The 24,140-nt window shown below is 35.1% G+C and overlaps 1 protein-coding gene across 1 annotated transcript; it reads right to left on the bottom strand.

Moving 5' to 3' along the window:
- Positions 1-334: 334 nt before the first annotated feature.
- On the bottom strand, positions 335-22,555 carry LOC143533543 (uncharacterized). Its single transcript, XM_077028296.1, has 39 exons — positions 22,463-22,555; positions 22,298-22,369; positions 22,107-22,178; positions 21,954-22,019; positions 21,807-21,884; positions 21,685-21,729; positions 21,541-21,602; positions 19,285-19,664; positions 18,046-18,241; positions 17,829-17,966; positions 17,378-17,505; positions 17,105-17,315; positions 16,795-17,026; positions 16,553-16,703; positions 16,172-16,471; positions 12,558-12,780; positions 9,882-10,065; positions 8,714-8,785; positions 8,562-8,633; positions 8,384-8,455; positions 8,230-8,301; positions 8,078-8,149; positions 7,925-7,996; positions 7,783-7,854; positions 7,631-7,702; positions 7,277-7,348; positions 7,122-7,193; positions 5,926-5,991; positions 5,764-5,841; positions 5,639-5,683; positions 4,728-4,792; positions 4,252-4,628; positions 2,276-2,471; positions 2,068-2,208; positions 1,869-1,987; positions 1,586-1,796; positions 1,124-1,355; positions 898-1,048; positions 335-803 (listed from the first exon to the last, which is right to left on the bottom strand). The coding sequence occupies exons 3-39, from the start codon at positions 22,130-22,132 to the stop codon at positions 405-407; spliced, it is 5,220 nt and encodes a 1,739-aa protein (XP_076884411.1). The 5' UTR covers positions 22,133-22,178; positions 22,298-22,369; positions 22,463-22,555; the 3' UTR covers positions 335-404.
- Positions 22,556-24,140: the final 1,585 nt, after the last annotated feature.

Raw genomic sequence — 24,140 nt, 5'->3', positions numbered from 1 at the left:
TCAATTGTTTCACATGTATAGTTAATACGATCATGTTAATTATAGGTGTAACACTCCCTTTATAGTAAAAAAAATAAAAAATACTGACAATTAACCTCAACAAAAAAAATTTTAATTGCCTATTTTCTCAATGAAATAAAAAGAAAAGGATTGACAAAAAGAATAAACTACACACTGTCAACAACCATTACAGAAATTTGAGTAAATTTTGTCACTTTATTTTATATGAATCAAAACCATTACAAAAACAAAAATGTGACCTTATGTATGAACAGGAAAAAAAAAAAGAAAAAGAACAACGTGGTAAAAAGATAAGACCTTAATTATGAACAAAAAACTGAGAAACAATAATTTAAAAACGCAATGCCATATGAACAACAATAATCAACAATGGTAATGGTGTGTCACCGTCCTGCTCTAAGACTCCCCTTGCTTATAACCTCGGACGATATTACGGGTGATGACATGGAGTTCACACCAGTTGAAGTTGTTGTATTTGCAGTTGAAGTTGCAGTCATCATGCTTGTACTTTCAAAAGAATTAAGATCTCCATCATCGTAGTCGTTGGTAATATCATTAAAATCCCAATCTGTCAAATAACTTGGTTTTGTTGTTACATGGGGTATTTCAACATCACCTGATAGCATGGCAATCACACGTGACATTGCGGGTCTTGCTGCGGGTGATCCTTGAACACATAAAAGTGCTACCCCGATCATACGAGTAGTTTCTTGCTCGTTAACAGATGACAAAGATGGATCTATGAGCTCCGCTTGTCGGTTGTTTTCGTATAGACTCCATGCCTAAAAATTAAGTACCATAAATTCTTTTGATTGCTAATTTGTTATATATAAAATGAAATTATGAACAGAGGACTTTTGGGCCCAATCAACTTACCCATTGTAGGAGATACTTCTGTTCCGGGTCCACTTTCTCATCATAGTTGGGCCGCCCGCTAACAATCTCCAAACAAACAACTCCAAATCCAAAAACATCAGCCTTTGATGTTAAATGTCCACGCATTGCATACTCCGGTGCAAGATAGCCACTATATATGGTCCAGATTATAAATAGTAAATAAATGAAAATAACATATTTCTTTAGCAAAGACACAAGAACTCACATGGTTCCTGCAACCCGAGTGCTCATGTGGGTTTTCTTATCATCATACAATTTCGCTAATCCAAAATCTGATATTTTAGGGCATAATTCTCCATCAAGCAATATATTACTTGCTTTCACGTCCCGATGCACAATTCTAGGCCTTGACTCTTCATGAAGATAAGCAAGTCCTTTTGCGGTTCCCATGCATATATTGAACCGTGTTGACCAGTCAAGGTGCACATTCGTTTTCCCTAAAAGATATCAAGATATTTTATATGACTATAGATCACCAAAACGCTTGGATTCCCTCTTTCATAATTATTTAGAGAACTATTTTTATTCAGGATTGAGAATAATGTTCATCTGTTTTTAAAAAGGAATCAATTTGTTGTTTCCTACTTTGGTTCTGAACATGACAAGTATAATGATATATAACTAATAATATGATCAAGGTGACAAGGTGTATAAAGATTTAACATACCAAAGAGTGCTTGATCAAGACTTTTATTTTCAAGATACTCATAAACCAAAAGTCTTCTAGAACCTTCAAGGCAAGAACCATGCAACTTCACAAGGTTCCAATGCTGTACAGCTGAAATGGTTGAAATTTCAGCTATAAACTGACTCCTACCATGGTGTGATGCTACAGACAGTTGCTTAACTGCTACTACACTTCCATCATTCAGCATACCCTGTGACATATTACAGCTCATTATAACTTGTAATTAAATTACTAAGCAACCAAATATCAGCTAATATCAAACCTTGTAAACAGGTCCAAAACCACCCTCTCCTAGCAAATTTGCACTACTGAAATCTGCAGTTGCGGTTTTCAGTTCCGCGTAGGTATAAGTTTTTACTTTAGGCCCCATTCCAAGAATTTCTGCTAAAAATAATTATAAATAAGGACTCTCCGCCAGAGACATAAAAGAAAAAATAATATTATGAAATTAAAATCATTACCGTCTTCTTCCCTGTTTTTCGACCTTTTCCTTTTCATGTACAAACCGAAAATTAACAGCAGAACACTGACAGACGCTACGGAAGCTACAATACCAATGATCATTCCGGTTTTGTTTGAATTATCGGACTTAACTTTAAAACCTGTAATTAAAATAATTAGCAATTACAATAACTGTAGGCACAAATAAAAATAATGTGCGTTTGGTACCAGGAGAAACTCGTATGGCAGAAATTAAAGGTCCATAATCTCCCTGTTCAGGTATGCAGCAGGTCCCTTTTCCAGCCCAAAACAAATGAATTTCAAGATAATTTTGTGTGACAATAATATCAAATTCCTTTTCAAGAGCTCTTCCAATGCCGCCTGCCTCCTTTGATATATCAAAATCTTTCTGTTTACGGTTTCCCTAGAGAAATTGACAGCTCGTCATTCACAAAAATAAAACAATATTTTACTTAGAATTTAGAACATACATAGGCAGACTTCTTTTATTTCTTGACAGCTTTGTTTCATAATGTCGCCAAAATTTTTAAAACAGGTTTGAATAAAACAGACTGTGCGGGTCAGGTTGGATTAAGCTGTCATACAGATTGTTCTCCATTTGTATTTAGTTATATATAGTTAACGTCTAGATATGATTAAAAAAACAGAGGGTATTAGTCCCTATGGTTTGACCCAAATGCCCTTTTTAGTCCATTAGGTTGGATTAAGCTGTCTGCTAAAAAAAATAATAAGAAAAAAAAAATCGATGGTTAGGACAAGTTTCTTGCGGTTCTCAAAACTCACCCAAGTTCTCAAAGTAACCTACATATATGAACCTACATAATACACAATTCAAATAATTCCTACATAGTAAAATATATGAACCCACACAATACACTACTATTCAAAAATGTATTCTCGCCCACACATACAAATTTGAATTCAATAGGTAACTACACTTTCACTAAACCCATATATATATCAAATAAAAACCACTAAGATACTTGAAAACTTTGCAAAACCCACTTTAAAGCAAGATTTTTTTTTCATTCTTATTGTATGTTGTTAATCTTTGTCAAAACCAAAAAAGAAAAAAAAACTATATGTAGTTAGCGATATTACATATATGTACCTCGTGAGCTATATATTTACCTCATATGAGATGCATATATGTAACTTCACGAGCTACATATAGCTTTTTAATTTTTTTACAATACCAACCGTACAATTAAAAGAAATGAAAAAAAAAATGATTGGTTGGTAGTAGTTTTTGTGCTTTTCAAATTACAAGATGTTTTCTTTGGAACCTCTCTCTCTCTCTCTCTATCTATCTATCTATCTTTCTATCTATATATATATATATAACTAGGTAGATTCCCAGCGCATTGCACCGGGTTGATGTTATTGGCAGTCGTACAACTTACCAAATCGTGCAATGCGACTGTGAGTCGAGGTGAATTCGATCGGTGCCGGTTTACGAATCCGGAAATAAACCCCCAAAAAAACTTTGTTAACACCCGAATACAACAAATTAACATAACAAAAACCATCGTTGTGGTGGCAAACCGACAGCACTTCGGTTGGTATCTGGTTACGGCGCCGAAAGTAAAGCAAAACATAAATTTGTCGACACCTAAATACAACAATTTAACATATATAAAATATAAAAAAATGCGCCGAACAAAAAAAACGCGTGTGTTGTTGCGAACTAATACGAATTCGTTGATTCCGTAATCGATGGACAAAAAAACATAGTAAAAAAACTCGCGCGCTGCGTTCACAAGCTGACGCGAATTCGGTCGGAATCGATGTTGTCGGCACTAAATCGTACAAAGAAAACCACACGTGGTGTCGAACCGACACGAATTTTGTCGGTATCAGGTTACGACGCCAAAATTAAAGCAATAAGTTAATTCGTCCACACGCAAAATACAACAATTTAACACACTTAAATAAAAAAAACACAGCAAAAACCAACATATACGCACGTTGCGGCCGCGAACCGACGCGAATTCGTCCGGAATCGACAAACAAAAAAACTCGCGGCGGAAAAAACCTGTGTTTTGCGGCGGCGAACCAACAAAAGTTAAAAAAAACAATAAAAATATGGTCGACCAGCCATGTGAGACCACATGGACCAATCACATGCTATGTTGCCAAACTTCTCATTTACTATATACAATAATATAGATTAAAGATCTAACCTGGATGTAAATATCAAAGACACGTCTCCCATGACCCGTCCAGCTGTTATTGTTTAGGTCAAAAACAGTCTCTGCAAAGAAAAGTTTTACGGTATACGGCCCGTTTACCAGCCCTAATCCATAGTATCTAAGAGAGTTCGGAGACATTCTAGAAGTTCTGAAAAGTTCTGGATATCTCGTGTTATTGACTAGCATTGAAGTGGAAATTATAAATGTTGGGTCGCGTCGGTCAATGGCAATGCCCCCATTGCTAACTGCCCATTTGTCTTGATATAACTTAAAGGCAGCTGGTCCAAGTGTTGTGTCGTTCTCGGGGTCGAATAATATGTTGTCGACGGACATTGCTGGCCCGCCACACTTGATTGCCAAGCTGGAATCTGTAGCAAGAAACAAAAATCATCATTAATCGTCGCGCCATCATTAAAAAGTTATTTGATAATGCATTTGATAGATGTGCAAAGATACAATGAACTTACAAGTTGGTGTTGTGTTCTTGTTGCAAGGAAAGCCTCGTTGAAGACAATTCAATCCCGGGAAAGTACTGCAAATGGAGATATAATTATTCAAAATAATATAGAACACTAATCAGAACTGAGTAGGCTTGTAAAGGAGTCGAACGAACATGAATGGGGCATGTTCACATTCGTTTAACTTTAACCAAACAAACGACTGAACAAACAAACAAATAGAGTTTTCTTGTTATTGTTCGTGTTCGTTTCTGTTTATAAACGAAGGTCTCAAGAACGTAAACGAATGGACATAATTGAACATATAGATAAACAAACATAAACGTATATAACTGAGTGAAACCAATTAAAAGTAAACATGAACATCAATTTGTTAGGCCTAAAAAGTAAACAAAACTAAAGAAATTGTAATGGCATATATTTTAGTTCACAAAAACTAGACTAAATTGTATTGAACCTAAAAAACTGAATAAATATATAAACTAACTTAAACAGACAAACTTACACAATCGTAAACTAACAAACACAAACAAATGAACTTAAATAATCGTAAACTAAAGAATATAAATGAGCGTAACCGAAAGAACACAAGCGAACGAGTAAATGTAAATGTATTTAAATGAACGAACATAGACAAACATTCATGAACATATATGAACAAACGAGAAATGTATTCATGTTCGCTCATTTAGTAAATAAATGAACATAAACGAACTTCTTGCGGAACGCTTCATGAACAGTTCACATAATATTCACTGTGTTTACAGTAGCTATAGACTTCCCTTACACTCCGCATGAAATTATTGTCGTATACAATCCTTATTGTAATTAGCATCAAACCAAAGTGTAACCTACTATAAAGTATTTCTCTGGTTTCTAATGATTACCATACCAAAAAGAAAGGGTATTTAAATAATTACCTTATGTTTGTGTTGTCAAATATAAAGTTATTAGCCACCAAATTCCTGAAATAACAAACAAACATTTCAAATTTAAGTTACAAGCCACTAAATTCCTCAAAGTTAATGAAGATATGTAAACATACAATTGCAGATTCGCGATTGACCACGTTGGTCTCACCCATTGAGGGAAAGATCCCGACAGTTGATTGTAAGACAAATCTCTGAAAATTAAGTTTAAAAAATCATGAGAATGAAAATCATAAAAACTTATTCAAAAACAAAACTAATGCAAAAACACAACTTACATGTTCTGAAGATTTGTACCTTTCTCAGGAAGAAGAGAACCAGACAAGCTGTTGTTTCCAAGGAATCTGATCATTAAGAACAATAAACAACTTTGTATAAGTGAAACAGTTACATTTATCAGACATTGAAGGTTTAGGTGCTGTTTGTTTTTGCAGACATAAACTGTCTGCAAACTGATTTCATCTGTTTTCATGTCTGTAACTGAAGATGTGGTCTGAAGATCTGCAAGCTGAAAATATAAGACTGTTTGTTTTTATAAGCTGATACTGTCTGCATAACTGTCAAACTTATCTCACAAGATAGAAGTCATTTATTCAAGTTACATCTAGTTTTTAGTCTTTGCTTGCCATGCCGATTTGGTTTTGGTGGGTGGTGGAAGGTGGTGGTGGTGGATGGTGGTAGTGGCGGCGGACGGTGGGTAGTGGCGGTGGATGGTGGTGGTGGACAATGGGTGGTGGTGATGGATGGTTTTGGTTGGTGGTGGACGGTGGTGGTGATGGATGGTGGTGGTGGTGGGTGATGGATGGTGGTGGTGGTGGTGGCGGTGATGGATGGTGGTGGCGGTGATGGATGGTGGTGGTGATGGATGGTGGGTGGTGGACGGTGGTGGTGATGGATGGTGGTGGTGGTGGCGGACGGTGGTGGTGATGGATGGTGGGTGGTGGACGGTGGTGGTGATGGATGGTGGGTGGTGGACGGTGGTGGTGGCGGTGATGGATGGTGGTGGTGGTGGCGGTGATGGATGGTGGTGGTGGTGGGTGATGGATGGTGGTGGTGGCGGTGATGGATGGTGGTGGTGGTGGCGGACGGTGGTGGTGATGGATGGTGGGTGGTGGACGGTGGTGGTGATGGATGGTGGGTGGTGGACGGTGGTGGTGGCGGTGGATGGTGGTGGACGGTGGCGGCGGGGTACGGGGGTGGTGGTGGCGGCGTACGGTGGGTGGTGGTGTTGGCGGACGGTGGTAGGAGCAGTGGATGAGAGGGTGGCTGCAAAGGGAGAAGAGTAGGGTTTTTTTGTGAAGATGTTTTAAGCAAGATTTCCTTGCTTTTCTTTTAAGATGAAAGAAGATAACTTCAGATCTGTTTTAAGAAAAAAAACAAACAGTCTTCAAGGGTAATGTCTGCGCGCCTGCAGACATTAGCTCCCTTGAAGATGTTTGAAGAAAAAACAAACACCCCCTTAGTAATAACTTACAGAGATACTAGAGAACTCATATTCATTAATGTTTGTGGAAGTGAACCATTTAAATTGTTGAAGCTTAAATCCCTGCAAAATAGAATTAATAGTCAATGAAATTCAGTACTAGAAGCGTGAAAAGTTTATTTAATTAATATTGCATTATAACTTACAGTGTTTCTAGCTTTTGCAATTGATTAATGTTTGATGGAATCGGACCAGAAACTAGCGCGTTTCTTATAACTCTAGTAAAACATTAAAAAAGTAATTAGTAACTTGAACATTGAATTATACACAAGATAGACATGTGTCATTCATGAGAGGGTAATTTGTCTTTTTAAATTTAAAACCTTAATAAAATAGTCTTTTCAAATTTGAAACCCTGATAGTTATTGTAATAATACTTAGCACACTAGTTATTGAGCTCAACGCAGCCTGTTTCAACACATACAAAATATACCCAATTTAACCCAAGCCACCTGATCCCCCATTAAGTCATTGCACGTTAAAGAGATTTGGGTGCTTACAAGTCAGTTAAATTCCTTAAAGTGGTGACAAAATCAAGCGATGAACTCGCATTCTGCAAATCACTTATTCGCCTGTAAAAGTTCACGTAAATGAATAACCAGAGGAGAAAAATAAGAGAGAGAGAGAGAGAGAGAGAGAGCATGTAGCTCACAAAGAGATCAATGAGGTTAGATTTGAAAAACTAGCTGGTATAGGACCTTCAAAATTATTCCCTTGAAGTCTCCTATAAAATCAAACATCGGCAAAATGAGTAATTTACATTTTTGTAACTTCAAAATATCATTTGTACTCACAGTCTCTGTAATTTTGTCCAACCTCCTATAAAAGAAGGTATCTTTCCAGAAAATGGACCATCTGAAGCCCACCTGAAAGTAAAAATAACCGACCTAAACATAACTGGTTTTCACTTTTATTTCAAAACAATAAAAATGGGACAGAAAAAGTACATCTCACGCATTTTTGTGAGGTTGGCAAATGTTGAGGGAATTTCACCACCAAGACCACAACTGTCCAGATAGCTGCAAAATTCAGTTAAGATTTATAAATTAGCATCCAATCAAATACTACATATATCGTTCATATATTCAAAGAAACGTACAGTAGTTCCAATGTGACTACGTTTCCAAGTTCAGGTGGGAGAGTGCCTGAAAATTTATTGGAACCTATAGCCCTGAAAGATACAACAGACAACTTTAACCATATGTAAAGATTCAACTTTAATTGGAAAATGATAATAAGAGGTAGGTACTCACAACATTATTAGATTTTTAAGGTTTGCAAGCTCCCGGGGTAGAGTACCCGTTAATTGATTGTGGTCTACTGACCTGTTAAGATCAATCAAATGAAACTTGACTAAGATGGAAGTGTGTGTGTGTAGATCAAATGATCAATTCGAATAAATAAATAAATTAATAAACATGCTACACTTACAAGAACAACATAGAAGAAAAATTTCCAAACCACCGAGGCATGGTACCAGTCAATGCATTCTTGTCAATTTTCCTGCAGAAAAATGACAATCTGTCAACATTTTAAGACTAAAGTTAGAACTTGATTTACAAATTTTAAAGGGGAATGCGTACAATGTAGTGAGATAAGTTAGAGCAGCAAATTCTTCAAGAATCACCCCTGGACTGATAAGTTTATTGATTTTCCTGGATGACAAGTTTAAGGATACCAGGTTAATAAGAGATACAATTAAGAAAAGTATTCAAATGACTCGTAACACTTAATAATAATATCCAAGTCAGAAATTGGAATAAAGTTCAAACTTTTAGTTCAATATAATAGATGTGCTGCTAATCTGAGTGAAGTCATGATAATTGTTAGCCAAATCTGGTTTGGATATTCAATTTTTCAAAGAATGCACCTTTATTTGTAAATTCACAACAATGTTGAACGTAATTTCAAATCTGTGATTCCGTCGTTGCCTGTAAACGAACGCTCAGTGAACCATTCATGAACTGTTTGAAGGTTAATTACGACCAGGCCCGAGCTGTTGTAGCTAGATTGATTAGAATAATGGGTTCTAGGGTTATTTAGTTTTCTTGTTGCCTAAGTCGTGTCAACACTATATATATCATAACCGAGTCTATAATTGAGAGTTCTTGTATTAGTGCTTTTGAGTTATATTTCCCTGGCATAATAAAACTGAGTTCTCTTAAATATTTTGTGTCATTATCGTTTATTCCTTTGAGACCTCGACTGTTTGGCTGGAAGTTCGTTTATTAAATAAACAAACAAACATGAGCAAAAACTTTGTTCATTTAGTTAAATGAACGAACATGAACACATGTCTCATTCATTCATTTATGTCTGTGAAAGTCCTTTCGTTTATGTTCGTTAGTTTACGTTTGTTTAAGTTTGTTCGCTTATATTTATTAATATATCCATTCAACTTTTTTAGGCCCGTTACAGTTTAATCTAGTTTTACTAACATTTTAGGCTCAACAATTTTTTGTTCACAACTTTTAATTGATTTTAACTTAGTTATGCACGTTCATTTACCGTTCGTGTATACAGTTAACGATCGAGCATAAACGGACACCCCCATTTTCTTAACAAACGAACACGAACAAGAAAACCCCGTTCGTTTAATTGTTCATGTTCAATCGTTTGCGGTTAAAGTTAAACGAACAAACACGAACATGCTCCGTTCTTGTTTGTTTACAGGCCTATCGAACACCATCAATTTCCTCAAGAAAAACAAAATAAGTGTGAGCATGTGATTGAAGAAAACAAAAGACTTACAGTTTAGTAATATGGCAGGTGGAGTTACTGTCGAAGCTACAATTACATTCGATGGCTGTATCGTTGTAATCCAAGTCGAAATATCCACTGAGCGCTGGTCCACTGCATGGTTCTCCGCTTATGTTATACATGTTCCTCGGATTTGGAACGTCCCATTTTTGAAATATCGTTCTTAACGCCGTCACTGTTGTACCATTGTCACAATCAGAATATATATTGTGTACAAAATAACACTTTGTTTGTTGATGGATGCTACAAGTTTCATGCATACAGTCAGTGTAGTTAAAACAGATAAATAAAGTTTATTTTTTTAACCTGCACCGGTTCATAGACAGAAAATTTATTAAGTTGGGCCCTTTCTATTAGTAGTGTAAAGCAGTGTCGGTGCTCAAGCTTTCTTAACTCATCAAAGTTCGAGCTCGATCCGATCTCTAATTCTAAAGCTTGAGCTCGGCTCAATCCGAGCTCTAATTCTGAAGCTTGAACTCGGCTCATTTATTAATGATTAATTAATATTTTTTATATTTAGAATTATCTTTTATATGTATTTTAATGATATTTTTTACATAAAATAATATATGTTATTTAGACATTTTTATCATGATTTTTCACATAATAACAATTATTGTACAGATATATAATTAATACATTAAATAAAAGCTATATAAATAACAGGGTCAACTAATCTAGGAATTAGGAAACACATCCCATGCTCATACAAATACTATACTGTTTAAATTTTATATAGCATATATAAAGAAAATATTACTAATTATGATGCATTCCAGGTTTGAATTAAATTCGCCGAATCTAATGGTAATTACTAATTAGTAGTGTGATCATTAACATTTCATACAAATTGATATTTTGTAGCTGAAAATAATTGCAAGTGACCAAGAGACAACCAAATTTTCCCGGAACCATTGCTAGTGGGAAACTGGGAAAGATGAAGAAAAATGTCAAGAAAGTGTCTCCCTCCTATTTAATAACTTGAATACAAAGTCACATGGAAACTTAAAAAAAAAAAGAAGAAAATAAGCATGTACTGTTTGTTCTGACCTTGAATTGGTTGTTAGTTTCTTTGTCAACTCATTTTACCAATAACAATAATAAAAATAATAACAATAACAATAATATTAACAAAAAATCAAATGACAATAATAGTAACAAATAAAATTGATGTTTTCGTTGCTTGGTCCCTCAATTAACAAAATCAATAGTTTATTATAAACCGTAATTCAAATTGAGCCACCAGTGTTTTTAATATATAATTGTATAGTATAATGTCAATGCATGCAAGTGTTCTCATATATATATTTGTTAGTTCCATATTTTAATCCAAAATAATTTGGTAAACACGGTAGGTAAGTCTTTCAGTTATAAATTCAACAAAATACAACATAGTTATTAAAATTTATGTTACAAGTTGTTAAAACTTAAAAGGTCAACTATTTTTCTGATATTATAATTTATGTTCAAGTTGTTAAATGGTCAACCATTTTTCTGATATGGTCAAAAATATATAGACATGGATAGAGGTGCAAAAATCAATTCATACACGGTATACACCTAACAGTTAGGTTCCTAGTCAAAACCGGTTTGTGGGTGAAAATGGTTTGCAAACCTGAAAACCCAAACCTGTGGAACTGGTTCAAGTTCGCTGTGGAACCGGTTTGTATAAGAAAATATAGATATAAAACATATATAAAATAGACAGACACATAAATACATAACATACATATATACCAAACATAAATAGATACATACACAAATAGGATCGTGAGCATCGGTTCCAAAGCGGTGCATAAACCGGGTCCTAGTGGTCGGTTCGTGAAACCAGTTCCTGCTTACACACTACAAACCAGTCTTAAACCTACGGTTAATTTCAGTTCAAAACCGATTCCTATAATACCGATCCGGTTTCAGGTTCAGGTAGTAGGTTCGGTTCGGTTCGGTTCGATTAACCGATTTCATTGTCCACCTCTATACATGAAACAGTTTATCATCCTATGTATAATATCTATGTTTACCTATTAACATAAATATCTTTATAATAGTAAAAAATATAATTAATGTACAAATACACGTAGCAATTGCCCTAAAAAGATATTATCTTTATGAAAATTGGAAATTATATAGAAAATTGTCATAAAAATATCTGATTTACCCACACATCCCAATCTTTAAAATAGAGAGATGGTTTAGAAAAATTTAACTTTTTTTTTTCTATTTATTGAGGCATAAAGTCAAATCTCTATAAATTAAAAGCAATACTATAATAAAATAAGCTTTACGTGAGTATGATAACTATAGAGAGATAGATAATAGGATGTTTTAGGTTTTTAAAAATTAAACAAATTTTAGAGAAAAAAACAGAAAAATGTGTTTTTTTTAGTTAAATTTTATAGATAGAAATAAAGAATGAGATTCTAAAATCCTCAAGATAGTGATATGACTGATAGTCAAGACTTGCTAAAATTAAAGTCGCCGACTTTGACCAATTGTTTAAACATTTAGATTTTGAAGCTATTAATAATTAATAACTTAACTTTTGGAGTTGATCGATTGAATGATATAAGCGATTTATGAGCTAAAATCAGATCCAATCAGTTGAATTGTAAACTCGAATATCATAAAGTAATAAGCTACGAGAGAGTTAGTACACAACATACATACCTTCGGAAGGATCTGTGGTTTTAGCGTTTGATATCTGAATGATGCAGAGGATGAAGATGATGAAATTTTGTGGTATCGACGGCTGAAATTTGAACCGGAAAACCATTGCGTCGGTTGGTTTCCGATAATTGAGACGATGACAAGACAGCGTGGAATTACAATTGAATTGAGCAAAAGTCAATACAGAGGATTTTATTGTGTCAAGTGTTGGGACCGGTATAATCTTCTCATGCGGCTTTATACTTCAATTATTCATTCTATTGACTTGCCAGGTCTTCCACCATTGTTAGTTATTACCCATTTACTCTTTCTTCTTGGGAACTAGTCTTGTTGGAAGGTGGGGGGGGGGGGGGGGGCGGGTAGTGGGTTCGGGTACTCCACCGTCAGCCCCAACCCACATTCCTTTTGGGGTGAGGGATCCGGGTTCCACTATGAGAGAGTGAAAGAATGTAGCGTTTTTTTTTAACACTGGACACTTAAAAATATTTAGGGTGATTGAAACAAGTAGCGTCATTACTTAGGGTAGTCTAGGATAATTCATTGTATAACTTAAATGGCGGTGCAGGATTGGTTAGATCTTAAAGTAATTTTTTTATTAAAAGGAGCAACTCATCCTCTATTAATAGCAGGGTTTATTAAACAAAAACGAAGACGTTTAGCTAGCTATTTTGGGGGATATGAGATCAAGGGGAGTGGATTACATAACTTCTTAGGTTGAAAAGGTTCTTTTTTTTCACTTTACTGAAAAGTTTAAATACTTCAAACAAGTGGAAGTGCTTGTGCGGTTTTGATCCAAAATCAAACCAAAAAACCAAATTTTCAGGTTATAATTTTTATTCTCAAAATCACTCAATTTCATTTTTTTAGGTTTATGGTTCTGTTTTGAACTCAATTCAGTTTTTCCGGTTTTGTTAGTCTAGCTAAAAACTTTTGGGCCGAAAAAATATGACCTAAGATATTAAGTTTGGGCCTGATATTTTGTAAAAATTTTAATAAATTATAGAATATTGTACATTTGAACTAAATATAGGGGTAAACATTTAAACTTTAAAGTTAAACATAAAAGGTCAAAAATTCAATAACAAATATTTTAATTATATACTCCCATCCATATTGATAGATAAATGCATAACCGACTGATGTTAAAATGAGACAATTATCAAATTTGACAAATCATTAACAATTCAACTAAAAGTGATTCAACTAAAGTAAGATGTTGAGATTTTTTTTATTTTTTTCTGTTTTAAGGGGATTTTTTTTATTTTGTGCATAGGATAAACTCATAAAAACTCTTTTTAGATGAAAAGGGAGGTGGCCATTCAAGAAGTAAGAGGCTGTGGGTTTTTGTTTTGGCTTTTTAATAATATGAACACAAAATAAAATAAAATAAAATAAAATAAGGGCAGCTACGTAAAATAAAAATAAAAAATTGTTTGAAATAATGAAGGTAGGTAGGAAATATAATTTATTATATTATGCTTTCGCTTTCCAAAATCTTCCGGTCAATGCCCGCTAAAGATAAAGTCGCCGTCAATGTTGACCACTTATTCTTATTGCCTTCAGACTATATTCATTATTGACATATTAACTACCGGTTTAACACTATTTTGAGTTTTTCTGAACGTTAACGACTCCTTAAGTCGGCAAATTGGAAGCAGGTAGGTAAGCTTCTTCGTCTTCATGAATTATCAATTAAGATAGTAGTAATCGGTGTTGATTATGAATTATCATTATCAATTATGAACAATATTTTCGATTCAGTTTCAATTCAAACAAACCGATTCATGCACATAACATGACCTAATTCTGTGCACATGGTTCATGAGCTATTATAAACAGTAGAATTCTATACTCGAATATGATCACATATTAATCGAATTAAGCTAGTAATGAGCTACAATAAAGGAATCGAAGAGTACCTTCTGCAGGATCTGTAGTTCGTCCATTTGATTTCTGAAGCATTATGATGATGATGCAGAGAACGTAGACGATGAAATTTGAACACGAAATTGACGACAGCGGTGCCGGAAACTTGAACCGGAAAGCCATCATCGCATCCGATTACTGAGAGGCAAAAAGGAACTACTCTTTATATTCAAGTGGTTGAGGGGGTGGGCGTGATGATGACCACAACAAACGTCTACCATTCCTAGTTGTATTTTTTGTTTTTTTAAACAACAAGCATATTGTTCTCGAAAGATTAGCAATAGACCAGCTAGTTCTCGTTCGAAATCACTCTTTATTCGCCTGCAACTTGTATAAATCAGGAAACATAACTTTCAGAGTGAACCTGCCTAGCCAAACATCAAACTTGAGTTTGGTAAGATTTCTTCCCTAACAAACATACACCTTAAATAAAAACATACACCCATCGAAAAGAGATGTACCAATCTTTGATTTTATGCTACGGGCCACAAATAGATAACCTCGCTACCATTTTCATCAAGAGTGAATTGCATTTAATACGACTCATCCATAGTGTGTCCTTCTTGGTGCACCATCTCCAAAGTAAAGCCAAATTCATCAAGTTGGGACATCTCACCATCTCCACCATCATTTGGATAGTAAAGCAAAATTCATCAAATTGGGAGCACTGTTTCGAGCTAAGTTTTACATCAATTGACTCATATAATTATTTCAATCAAAAGCCTAAAACATTAGTTTAAAGTTCGGAAAAAAACATAACGTTGTTAAGTTCTTTTTAACAGGGTCCATTGGGGGCCGGCGTTTGTAAATTTGAGACCACCAGTAGCAATAAAACAAATATGGATTATTATTGGCCAATATTCCAATTATTTTTTATATATTATAAAACAAAAACTAAACCTAGACTAGTAACTTCACAAGAAAAAACAAATGAGTTAGCTACTTTCCTAACGAAAAATGCTTTAAAACAATCAGTTAGATCAACGACTGTCAGTCTGTCAAGTGTCAGCCGGCTGTATGGTTTCCCAACAAACGCCCAAACCAAACTTTGAGTTAGTGTGGACCCAGTTAAGACAACATAGTTTAGCCAGAGTGGGACAACATGACTTTCCAATTTGAGGAATGCGGTGGCCTAAACACAAGAAAGTCGTCGTTCTAAAGAAAAGGGTTACACAATGTCAAATGGTGTCATCGGAGGAGCTTGAAGAGACATGGTGTCATTGGATCATTGCAAAGGTGGGTGTTGAGGGAGACGAGTTTTCACAAGATGGATTTCGTGCAAACTTTGTCTTCCACGGATTTAAAAAACGACGGGTTTGGTTTAAAAGTTTTTTGAGCCTACATGTTTCGGATTTGAAAATGGAGAATTTTGTAATTTGGGTCTATCATTGTGCCCGAACAAAAATAAAGAAATTTAGTAACAATTGTTACTTTCTTTCTACGAGACAAAAATGTAGCCATTGGTCCATTATGAACAAATGATGTGGTAATACAAAAATATAATAAAACTTTAAATGTCACCTTAATTATGAGCAAAAACAATGTGATAAACAAACAAAAGTCAAAACAAAATTTAAAAAATGCAACCAGATGAACAATAATAATCAACAATGGTGTCATCTTCCTTCTCTAAGACTCCCCTTGCGTATGATCTCCGACAACATTATGGGTGATGGCATGGAATCCACACCAGTTGAGGTTGTGTTTGTAGTTGCAGTCATCATGGTTGTACTTTCACAAGACATAGGTTCTTCATCATCAAAAGTGTTGGTAGTATCATTAAAATCCCAGTCAGTTGTGACCGCGAGTATTTCAACGTCACCTGAAAGCATTGTAATTACACGCGACATTGCAGGTCTTAACGAGGGTGATGCTTGAACGCATAAAAGTGCTACCCCTACCATACGAGTAGCTTCTTGTTCGTTAAAAGATGACAAAGACGGATCTATGAGCTCCACTTGTCTGTTGTTTTCGTATAGACTCCATGCCTAAAAATTAAGTACCATAAATTCTTTTGAATATTATATATGAAAGTATGAACAGAGGACTTTTGGGCCCAATCAACTTACCCATTGTAGGAGATACTTCTGTTCCGGGTTCAGTTTCTCATCATGGTTGGGCCGCCCACTCACAATCTCCAAACAAACAACTCCAAATCCAAAAACATCAGCCTTTGATGTTAAATGTCCACGCATTGCATACTCGGGTGCAAGATAGCCACTATATAGGGTTCAAATCATAAACATATAGTTAGTTGTAAAACAAAGTTAACATATTACTTTAACAAGACTAGAAGAGTATAAAAACTCACATGGTTCCTGCAACCCGAGTGCTCATGTGGGTTCGCTTATCATCATACAATTTTGCTAATCCAAAATCTGATATTTTGGGGCATAATTCTCCATCAAGCAATATATTACTCGCTTTCACGTCCCGATGCACAATTTTAGGCCTTGATTCCTCATGAAGATAAGCCAGTCCTCTTGCGGTTCCCAAACATATATTAAAGCGTGTTGACCAGTCAAGGTGCACATTGGTTTTTCCTAAATAATATCAAGATATTCAGATTTTGATAATGTGATAGGAACAAGCATGTGAAGTATATTAAAGATTTGACATACCAAAGAGTGCTTGATCAAGACTTTTATTTTCAAGATACTCGTAAATCAAAAGTCTTCTAGAACCTTCTACGCAAAAACCATGCAACTTTACCAGGTTCCAATGCTGTACAGTTGAAATGGTTGAAATTTCGGCTATAAACTGACTCCTTCCATGGGGTGATGCTACTGACAGTTGCTTAACTGCTACTACACTCCCATCATTCAGTATACCCTGTGACATATCATAACTTATTATTAAATTATTATGCAATCAAATATAAATTAATATCAAACCTTGTAAACAGATCCAAAACCACCCTCTCCTAGCAAATTTGCACTGCTGAAATCGGCAGTTGCAGCTTTCAGTTCCGTGAAGGTGTAAGTTTGTACTTTAGGTCCAATTCCAGGAATATCTGTTAAAACTTGGAAAAAAATATATATTAAAAAAAAGGTAAGGATTTCCTTCAAGAAACATAAAAGAAAAGAATTAGAGTAAATTACAAAAAAATATATATAATTAACCTTCTCTGATAAGAACAATTGGACTATTCGTGAAATTTTAAAACTATTGATCTTTAAATTATTTGATTAGTTAGTGTAAAGGTCCAAATTTGTTATAAAACCCTTACATAAAGATGTCCAAAGTAATTATTGAAGATAAAGAACATAACGTGCAAGAAGGTATAAAGATATACGAAGTTTATGTAATTTAAACAAAAGAAAATTATGAAATCAAAATCAGTACCGACTTCTTCCCCGTGTTTTGACCTTTTCCTTTTCATGTAAAAACCAAAAACTAAAAGTAGAAGGCTGACAGACGCCACGGAAGCTACAATACCAACAATCATTCCAGTTTTGTTTGAGTTGCTCTTAACTTTGAAACCTGTGATTAAAATAATAAATAATTAGAGATCACATAAATCAGCATAAATTAAGTAATGTGTGTATTTCATGTTTGGTACCTGGAGAAACTTGTATGGCGGAAATTAAAGGTCCGTAATCTCCTTGTTCGGGTATGCAGCAGGTCCCCTTCCCGGCCCAAAACAGATGAATTTCAAGAAAATTTTGTGTCACAGTAACATCAAATTCCTTTTCAAGAGCTCTTCCAATACCACCTGCCTCTTTTGATATATCAAAATCCTTCTGTCTACGGTTTCCCTAGAGAAATTGACAACAAATTTAAGTAGCTTTTTTGAAAAATTGTAAAACAAAAGGAGAAGAAACAATATTAAGTTAGGTTTAAAACATATATGAGAACTTTAATTTCTAGACACTTTTGTTTCCTAATATCTAGGTCTGTAAACGAATCGTACGTTCAGTGAACTGTCCGGCGGGACAGTGGCGAAGCTTGGACATACACGTCGAGGGGGCCGGACTCAATATGTATAAAAGAAAATTCATAGACTAGAGGGGGGCGGGCACAAAATTTCGGTCGGAAACGGGTGAATTTATACAATGTATAAAAAATTTCAGCTGAAAAAGGATAAATCTACACCGCCGAGTAAAAAAAATGAGGCCGGGCTCAAAATTTCGATCAAATTTACATTATGTATAAAAACTTTCGGGCAAAAAGTGGATAAATTTACACTACCGAGCAAAAAACCGAGGGGGCCGGGCTCAAAATTTCGGTCGAAAATGGGTAAATTTACACTATATATAAAAATTTTCGGCCGAAAAATGATAACTTTATACTACCGAGCGAAAAAACGGAGGGGGCCGGGGCCACCCCTGGCCCAAGTAATGCTACGCCCCTGCGGCGGGAAGTTCGTTTATATAATAAAGGAACGGACATGAACACATGTTTCACTCGTTCGCTGATGTTAGTTCATTTATATTCGCTTATGTTTTTTATGTTCGTTAGTTTACCTTTGTTTAAGTTCTCGTTCGTCAATATATTCATTTAAACTTTTTAGGCACATTATAATATAGTCTAGTTTTTGGCCCAGCACACTGCTGTTTATTTTTAGTTTTAATTGATTTTAGCTCAGTTATGTTTGTTCATCTACGTTTAATAATGTTTGTTCGTCTACATTTGTGAGTTGTTCGTCCACACTGTTAATAAACAGCCATAAACGAACACGAACACGAACACATTCATTCTTAATGAACTAACTAGAACAATAAAACACGGTTCGTGTTTGTTCAGTTCGTTTACAAGCATACTAAATCAGATATATTTTAAAGGAAAATAAAGAAATAACCTGGATATATATATCAAACATACGTCTGCCATGACCCGTCCAGGTGTTAGGTGTTCGGTTAAAAACAGTCTCTGCAAAGAAAAGTCTTACAGTATATGGCCCGTTTACCAGCCCTAAACCATAGTATCTAAGAGAGCCTGGGGACTTTCTAGAAGTTCTGAAAAGTTCTGGATATCTCGTGCCATCGACTCGCATTGAGGTGGAAACTATAAATGTCGGGTCGGGTCGGTCAATGACAATGCCCCCATTGCTAACTGCCCATTTTTCTTGATATAAATCATAGGAGGCTGGTCCAAGGGTTGTGTCGTTCTCAGTCTCGAATAAAATGTTGTTGAGGGATCTCGTTGCTGGACCACCGCACTTGATTGCAAAGCTGGAATCTTTAGTAAGCAACAAAGATCATTATCAATGGTCACGTCATCATTTCATACTAAATTTAATGAATTAAAATTTCTTGGAGGATAAATGATGTTGGCCCAGTTCACACACAAACATGAACAAAAAAATGAGAAGCGGGACATTTGTGGAACTCCACGACACTGATTTTGTTAATAAGTGTCAAGAACTCAGTACATAAGATAAACAACCATAACCCTCTATTAAAATGACTCACTCATAACCTAACTTAAACACAAGTTCAAGTTATAAGATAAGCTAGATAAACTAAATAACCATACCCTATCAAAACACAACCTCTTAACTAAAGAAACAAACTAAACCATTATCCACATCGGTTCACATGTGAAACCACTCTTGATTAACCCGCTCTAATACCAATCATTGGCCCGGATCACACACTAACAGTCGATCAACAGGAACAAGACAAGAAAACCAGGATTTTTGTGAAACACCATGACACTATTTTTAGTAATAAGCAATCGTAACTCCAGATTCAAATGACTCATTCATAACCTAACTTAGACACAACATCAAACTATTAGACAAACTGTCGAAAAATAATAGATAAACTAAAAAACAATACCCAGTTAAAACTCAAACTCTTAACCTAAAACATAAACTAAACAATCACATGTGAAAGCAATCTGGATAACCCTTCATTCACCCCCTTAATCCTGATTCAGGGTGCACTCGTACGCAAAGTGTCCAAACATTCCACACTCGTAACATCTATAGTTACTTTCGTCTCTGTTGAAGTCTCCTCGCCCTCTACCATGTCCTCTTCCGCGACCTCTGTTGCCATACCCTCGGCAATCTTCCAACCGCTTTTCATATTTCTTCAATCTTCCAACCGCTTCCTCAAAAGGCATAGCTTTCAAATCAAACACTTGTTCAAAGCACGCTACCATCGGAACAAACTTTCTCGGAACAGAACGAAAAAGCTTTTTAACCATCGCTTCATCCTCAAGGCTCGATCCAAGGTCTTTAAACTTCTCCATAAACCCGCTAAGCTTGCCGGAGAATTCATCGATCGACTCGTGTTCTTTCATCCTCAACGAGTCCAACTCATTCGTTAAACTCTCCAAACGAAACTTCCGACCTCTATCGGCTCTTATGTGCCGAGCATGAAGCGCCTTCCACACGTCCTTGGCACTCGGTTTTTAGCAACTTGTTGCAACAGATCATCGGGTAGTGATTGATATATGATCGCCTTAGCAATGCAGTTCTTCCTATCATCAACAATTGATCCCGTTGCGGGTTCTATTGCTTCCCAGACACCGTTTGCTCTTAGGATTGTTTCAGCCATGACCGCCCAAGTGGTGTAGTTGGTTGTGGTTAGTACAGGTAACAAGGCTCCACTTGCATTAGTCGCCATTGTTACTGCTTGATCGATTCTTGCTTCTTGAGATCTTAATGAATACGAATTGATCGATGTTGCACCCTATTTATACGCGGGTTGTTACATATTAATTTACACTAATACATATTAATCCTACTAAAAGTAATAATTACATATTTGACTTTGAATTAACCTCAAAAACTCTATTTAAATGATGACTCAATTAGAACTTAAACACAACGTCAAATAAGAAAACTAACTCAAAAACTCTATTGATCACACATATAAAGCCTCTAACCAAGCACTATATTTATAACTTAACGCTAACTTGGTGACCAAGACATTACTATATATTAATCATATTACAACTAGGAAACTAAACCAACTTGACCGACTTGTCAACTTGGGTCCTTCCATATTCACCAACTTATGAATACGGTCTGTGATTACCAACACTAATTACTCTAAAAAAAATTAAATAGTTTTTAGATAGATGTGCAAAGAAACAATGAACTTACAAGGTGTTGTGTTCCTGTTGCAAGGAAAGCCTCGTTGAAGACAGTTTAATCCTGGGAAAATACTGCAAATGGAGATGCAATTACTCATAAAAATATAGAACTTTCAACTTGGAATTGTTATATAAAGGGTTTTTAACTGATTACCTTATGTTTGTGCTGTCAAATATGAAGTTATTTGCCACCAAATTCCTGAAATAACATACATTTTAAGTTAAAAATTATAAGTCACTAAAATCCTTAAAGTTAATTAAGAGATGTAAACATACAATTGCAGATTAGCTCTTGACCACATTGGAGTCACCCATTGAGGGAGAGATCCCGACAGTTGATTGTAAGAGAAATCTCTGAATATAAAATTTCATCAAATCAAGAGACTGAAAATCTTAAAACCTTGATTAAAGAATAAATCTTACATGTTCAGAAGATTTGTACTTATATCAGGAAGAAGAGAACCGGACAAGCTGTTGTTTCCAAGGAATCTGATCACATTAAGAACAACTAACAACTTTGTATATAGATATGTAAATAGATCAGATATTGTAAAAAAGGGTTTAGTGATAACTTACAAAGAAACTAGAGAACTCATATTCATTAATGTTCGTGGAAGTGAACCGTTTAAATTGTTGAAGCTTAAATCCCTGCAAAATAGAATAAATAGTGCATGAAATACATTATAAGAAATGTGATACAATAACAGCTTACTGCCTTCTAGAGAATAAGAAAAGCATATCTAATCAACTTTTGCATAATAACTTACAGTGTACGTAGGTCTTGCAATTGAACAATGCCTGTGGGAATAGGACCAGAAACTAATGCGTTTCTTATAACTCTAGTTAAACATTAAAAAAATTAGTATCTTGAAAATTAAAATATACAAATGCAATGTATATGATTGAAAATCAAAGAGATTCGTGTGACTTACAAGTCGGTTACATTCCTTAAACTGGTGATAAAATCAAGAGATGAACTCACATTCTGCAAATCACTTATTCGCCTGTAAAAGTTCAAGTAATTGAATAACAAAAAGGAAGAAATATAAAGAGAGAGAGCGAGTATGTATAGATATAGAGAGAGAAAGCATGTAGCTCACAAAGAGGTCAACAAGGTCAGATTTGAAAAACTAGATGGTATAGGACCTTCAAAATTATTCCCTTGAAGTCTCCTATAAAGTCAAACATCTGCAAAATGAGTACTTTACAATTTTGTAAATTATTGTGCACTATATAACCATTCTTACTCACAGGCTAACTAACTTTGTCCAGTTTCCTATAAAAGATGGTATCTTTCCTGTAAACGGACTGTCTGAAGCCCAACTGAAAGGGAAAATAAGCGATCATAATATTTCTGGTTTACACTTATTCCATATTGATATAAGAATATTCATGGACAAAAAGAGTAAGTACAAGACACGCAAATCTGTGAGGTTGGCAAATGTTGAGGGAATCTCGCCACCAACACCAGAGCTGTCGAGGTAACTGCAAATTTTAGTTAACATTGTACAAATTAGCTTTCTAAACAGATACTAGATTATATATGATTATATGTGCATTTGCATGTGCATATATCATTAATATATTCAAGAAAACATACATTTGTTGCATCTTGACTAGGTTTCCAAGTTCTGGTGGAAGACTGCCTGAAAAGTTATTAGAACTCGCTGCTCTGAAACAAGCAGACAAGTTTAACTATATTAAAATATCTAAATAACCAAATTTTTAATATACAAAATGACATTAACAGGTGCTCACAGCATCGCTAGTTCTTTAAGATTTCCAAGCTCTTTGGGTATCGTACCGGAGAATCGATTGTGAGCAACTGACCTGTTAAGATAAGTCAAATAAAAGTTGACCAAGATGGAATTAAGAAAAAGTGTCAGCAATCACACAGTATAGGTAGGACACAAAAGATATATTACCGAATAATTATAATTATTCCAATTTACATAAATAATTCAATAAACATCCTACACTTACAAGATCACCATAGCAGATAAATTTCCAAGGTATGCAGGCAAGGTACCAGTGAATGCATTCTGATCAATTTTCCTGTAGAGGTGAAATATGCAAGTCACTACAGTAGAAACGATACGATCGAGCATTTTAAGACTTGAGATTGAATTTGATTTACAAATATTAAAGAAGAAATCATACAGTACGGCTAGATAAGTTAGAGCAGCAATTTCTTCAGGAATAACCCCTTGCCTGTTAAGTTTATTGACTTTCCTGGATGCAGAAGACGAAAAGTTCTAGAATACCGATTTAATAACAGATACAATTCATGAGTTGAAAAGAGTTCAATCACATATAGGGTCAAAGTATACTGGTTAGATTCTCATAACGCTTACTAATATCCAACTCAGATCCCACTGTGACTTAATTTTTCAAGAACCTTATTATTATTTATTACAGCAACGCCTCAATAAAGATCATAAACCTGGATTTCCTGAAGAAAACACCATTAGGCCCGGGCAAACTGGGCAGGTCAATACCCAAGGGTAAAAACGAGCCACTTAAAAAAATTATCGATTTGGTTCGGGTCGAAACGAGTGTGTCCAAAATGGAGTCAGGTTGAATGAATCGTTTTAGAAAAAGGTACCAAAA

This window comes from Bidens hawaiensis, unplaced genomic scaffold, assembly GCF_021521415.1.
Source record: "Bidens hawaiensis isolate Kalapana, Puna unplaced genomic scaffold, B.hawaiensis_p1.1 tig00009774_1, whole genome shotgun sequence".
Classification (NCBI taxonomy): Eukaryota; Viridiplantae; Streptophyta; class Magnoliopsida; order Asterales; family Asteraceae; genus Bidens; species Bidens hawaiensis.
This window is presented reverse-complemented; position numbering and strand designations above follow the sequence as displayed.

Bases quoted from the DNA above. Each gene is read 5' to 3' on its own strand.
- LOC143533543 (XM_077028296.1), bottom strand. From the start codon at position 22,132: ATGAATATGAGTTCTCTAGTTTCTTT. The intron at 17,027-17,104 runs GTATGTCAAATC...GATATTATTTAG, and splicing joins TCTTGATCAAGCACTCTTTG to GAAAAACCAATGTGCACCTT. The intron at 1,797-1,868 runs GTTTGATATTAG...AATATGTCACAG, and splicing joins GTTTTGGACCTGTTTACAAG to GGTATGCTGAATGATGGAAG.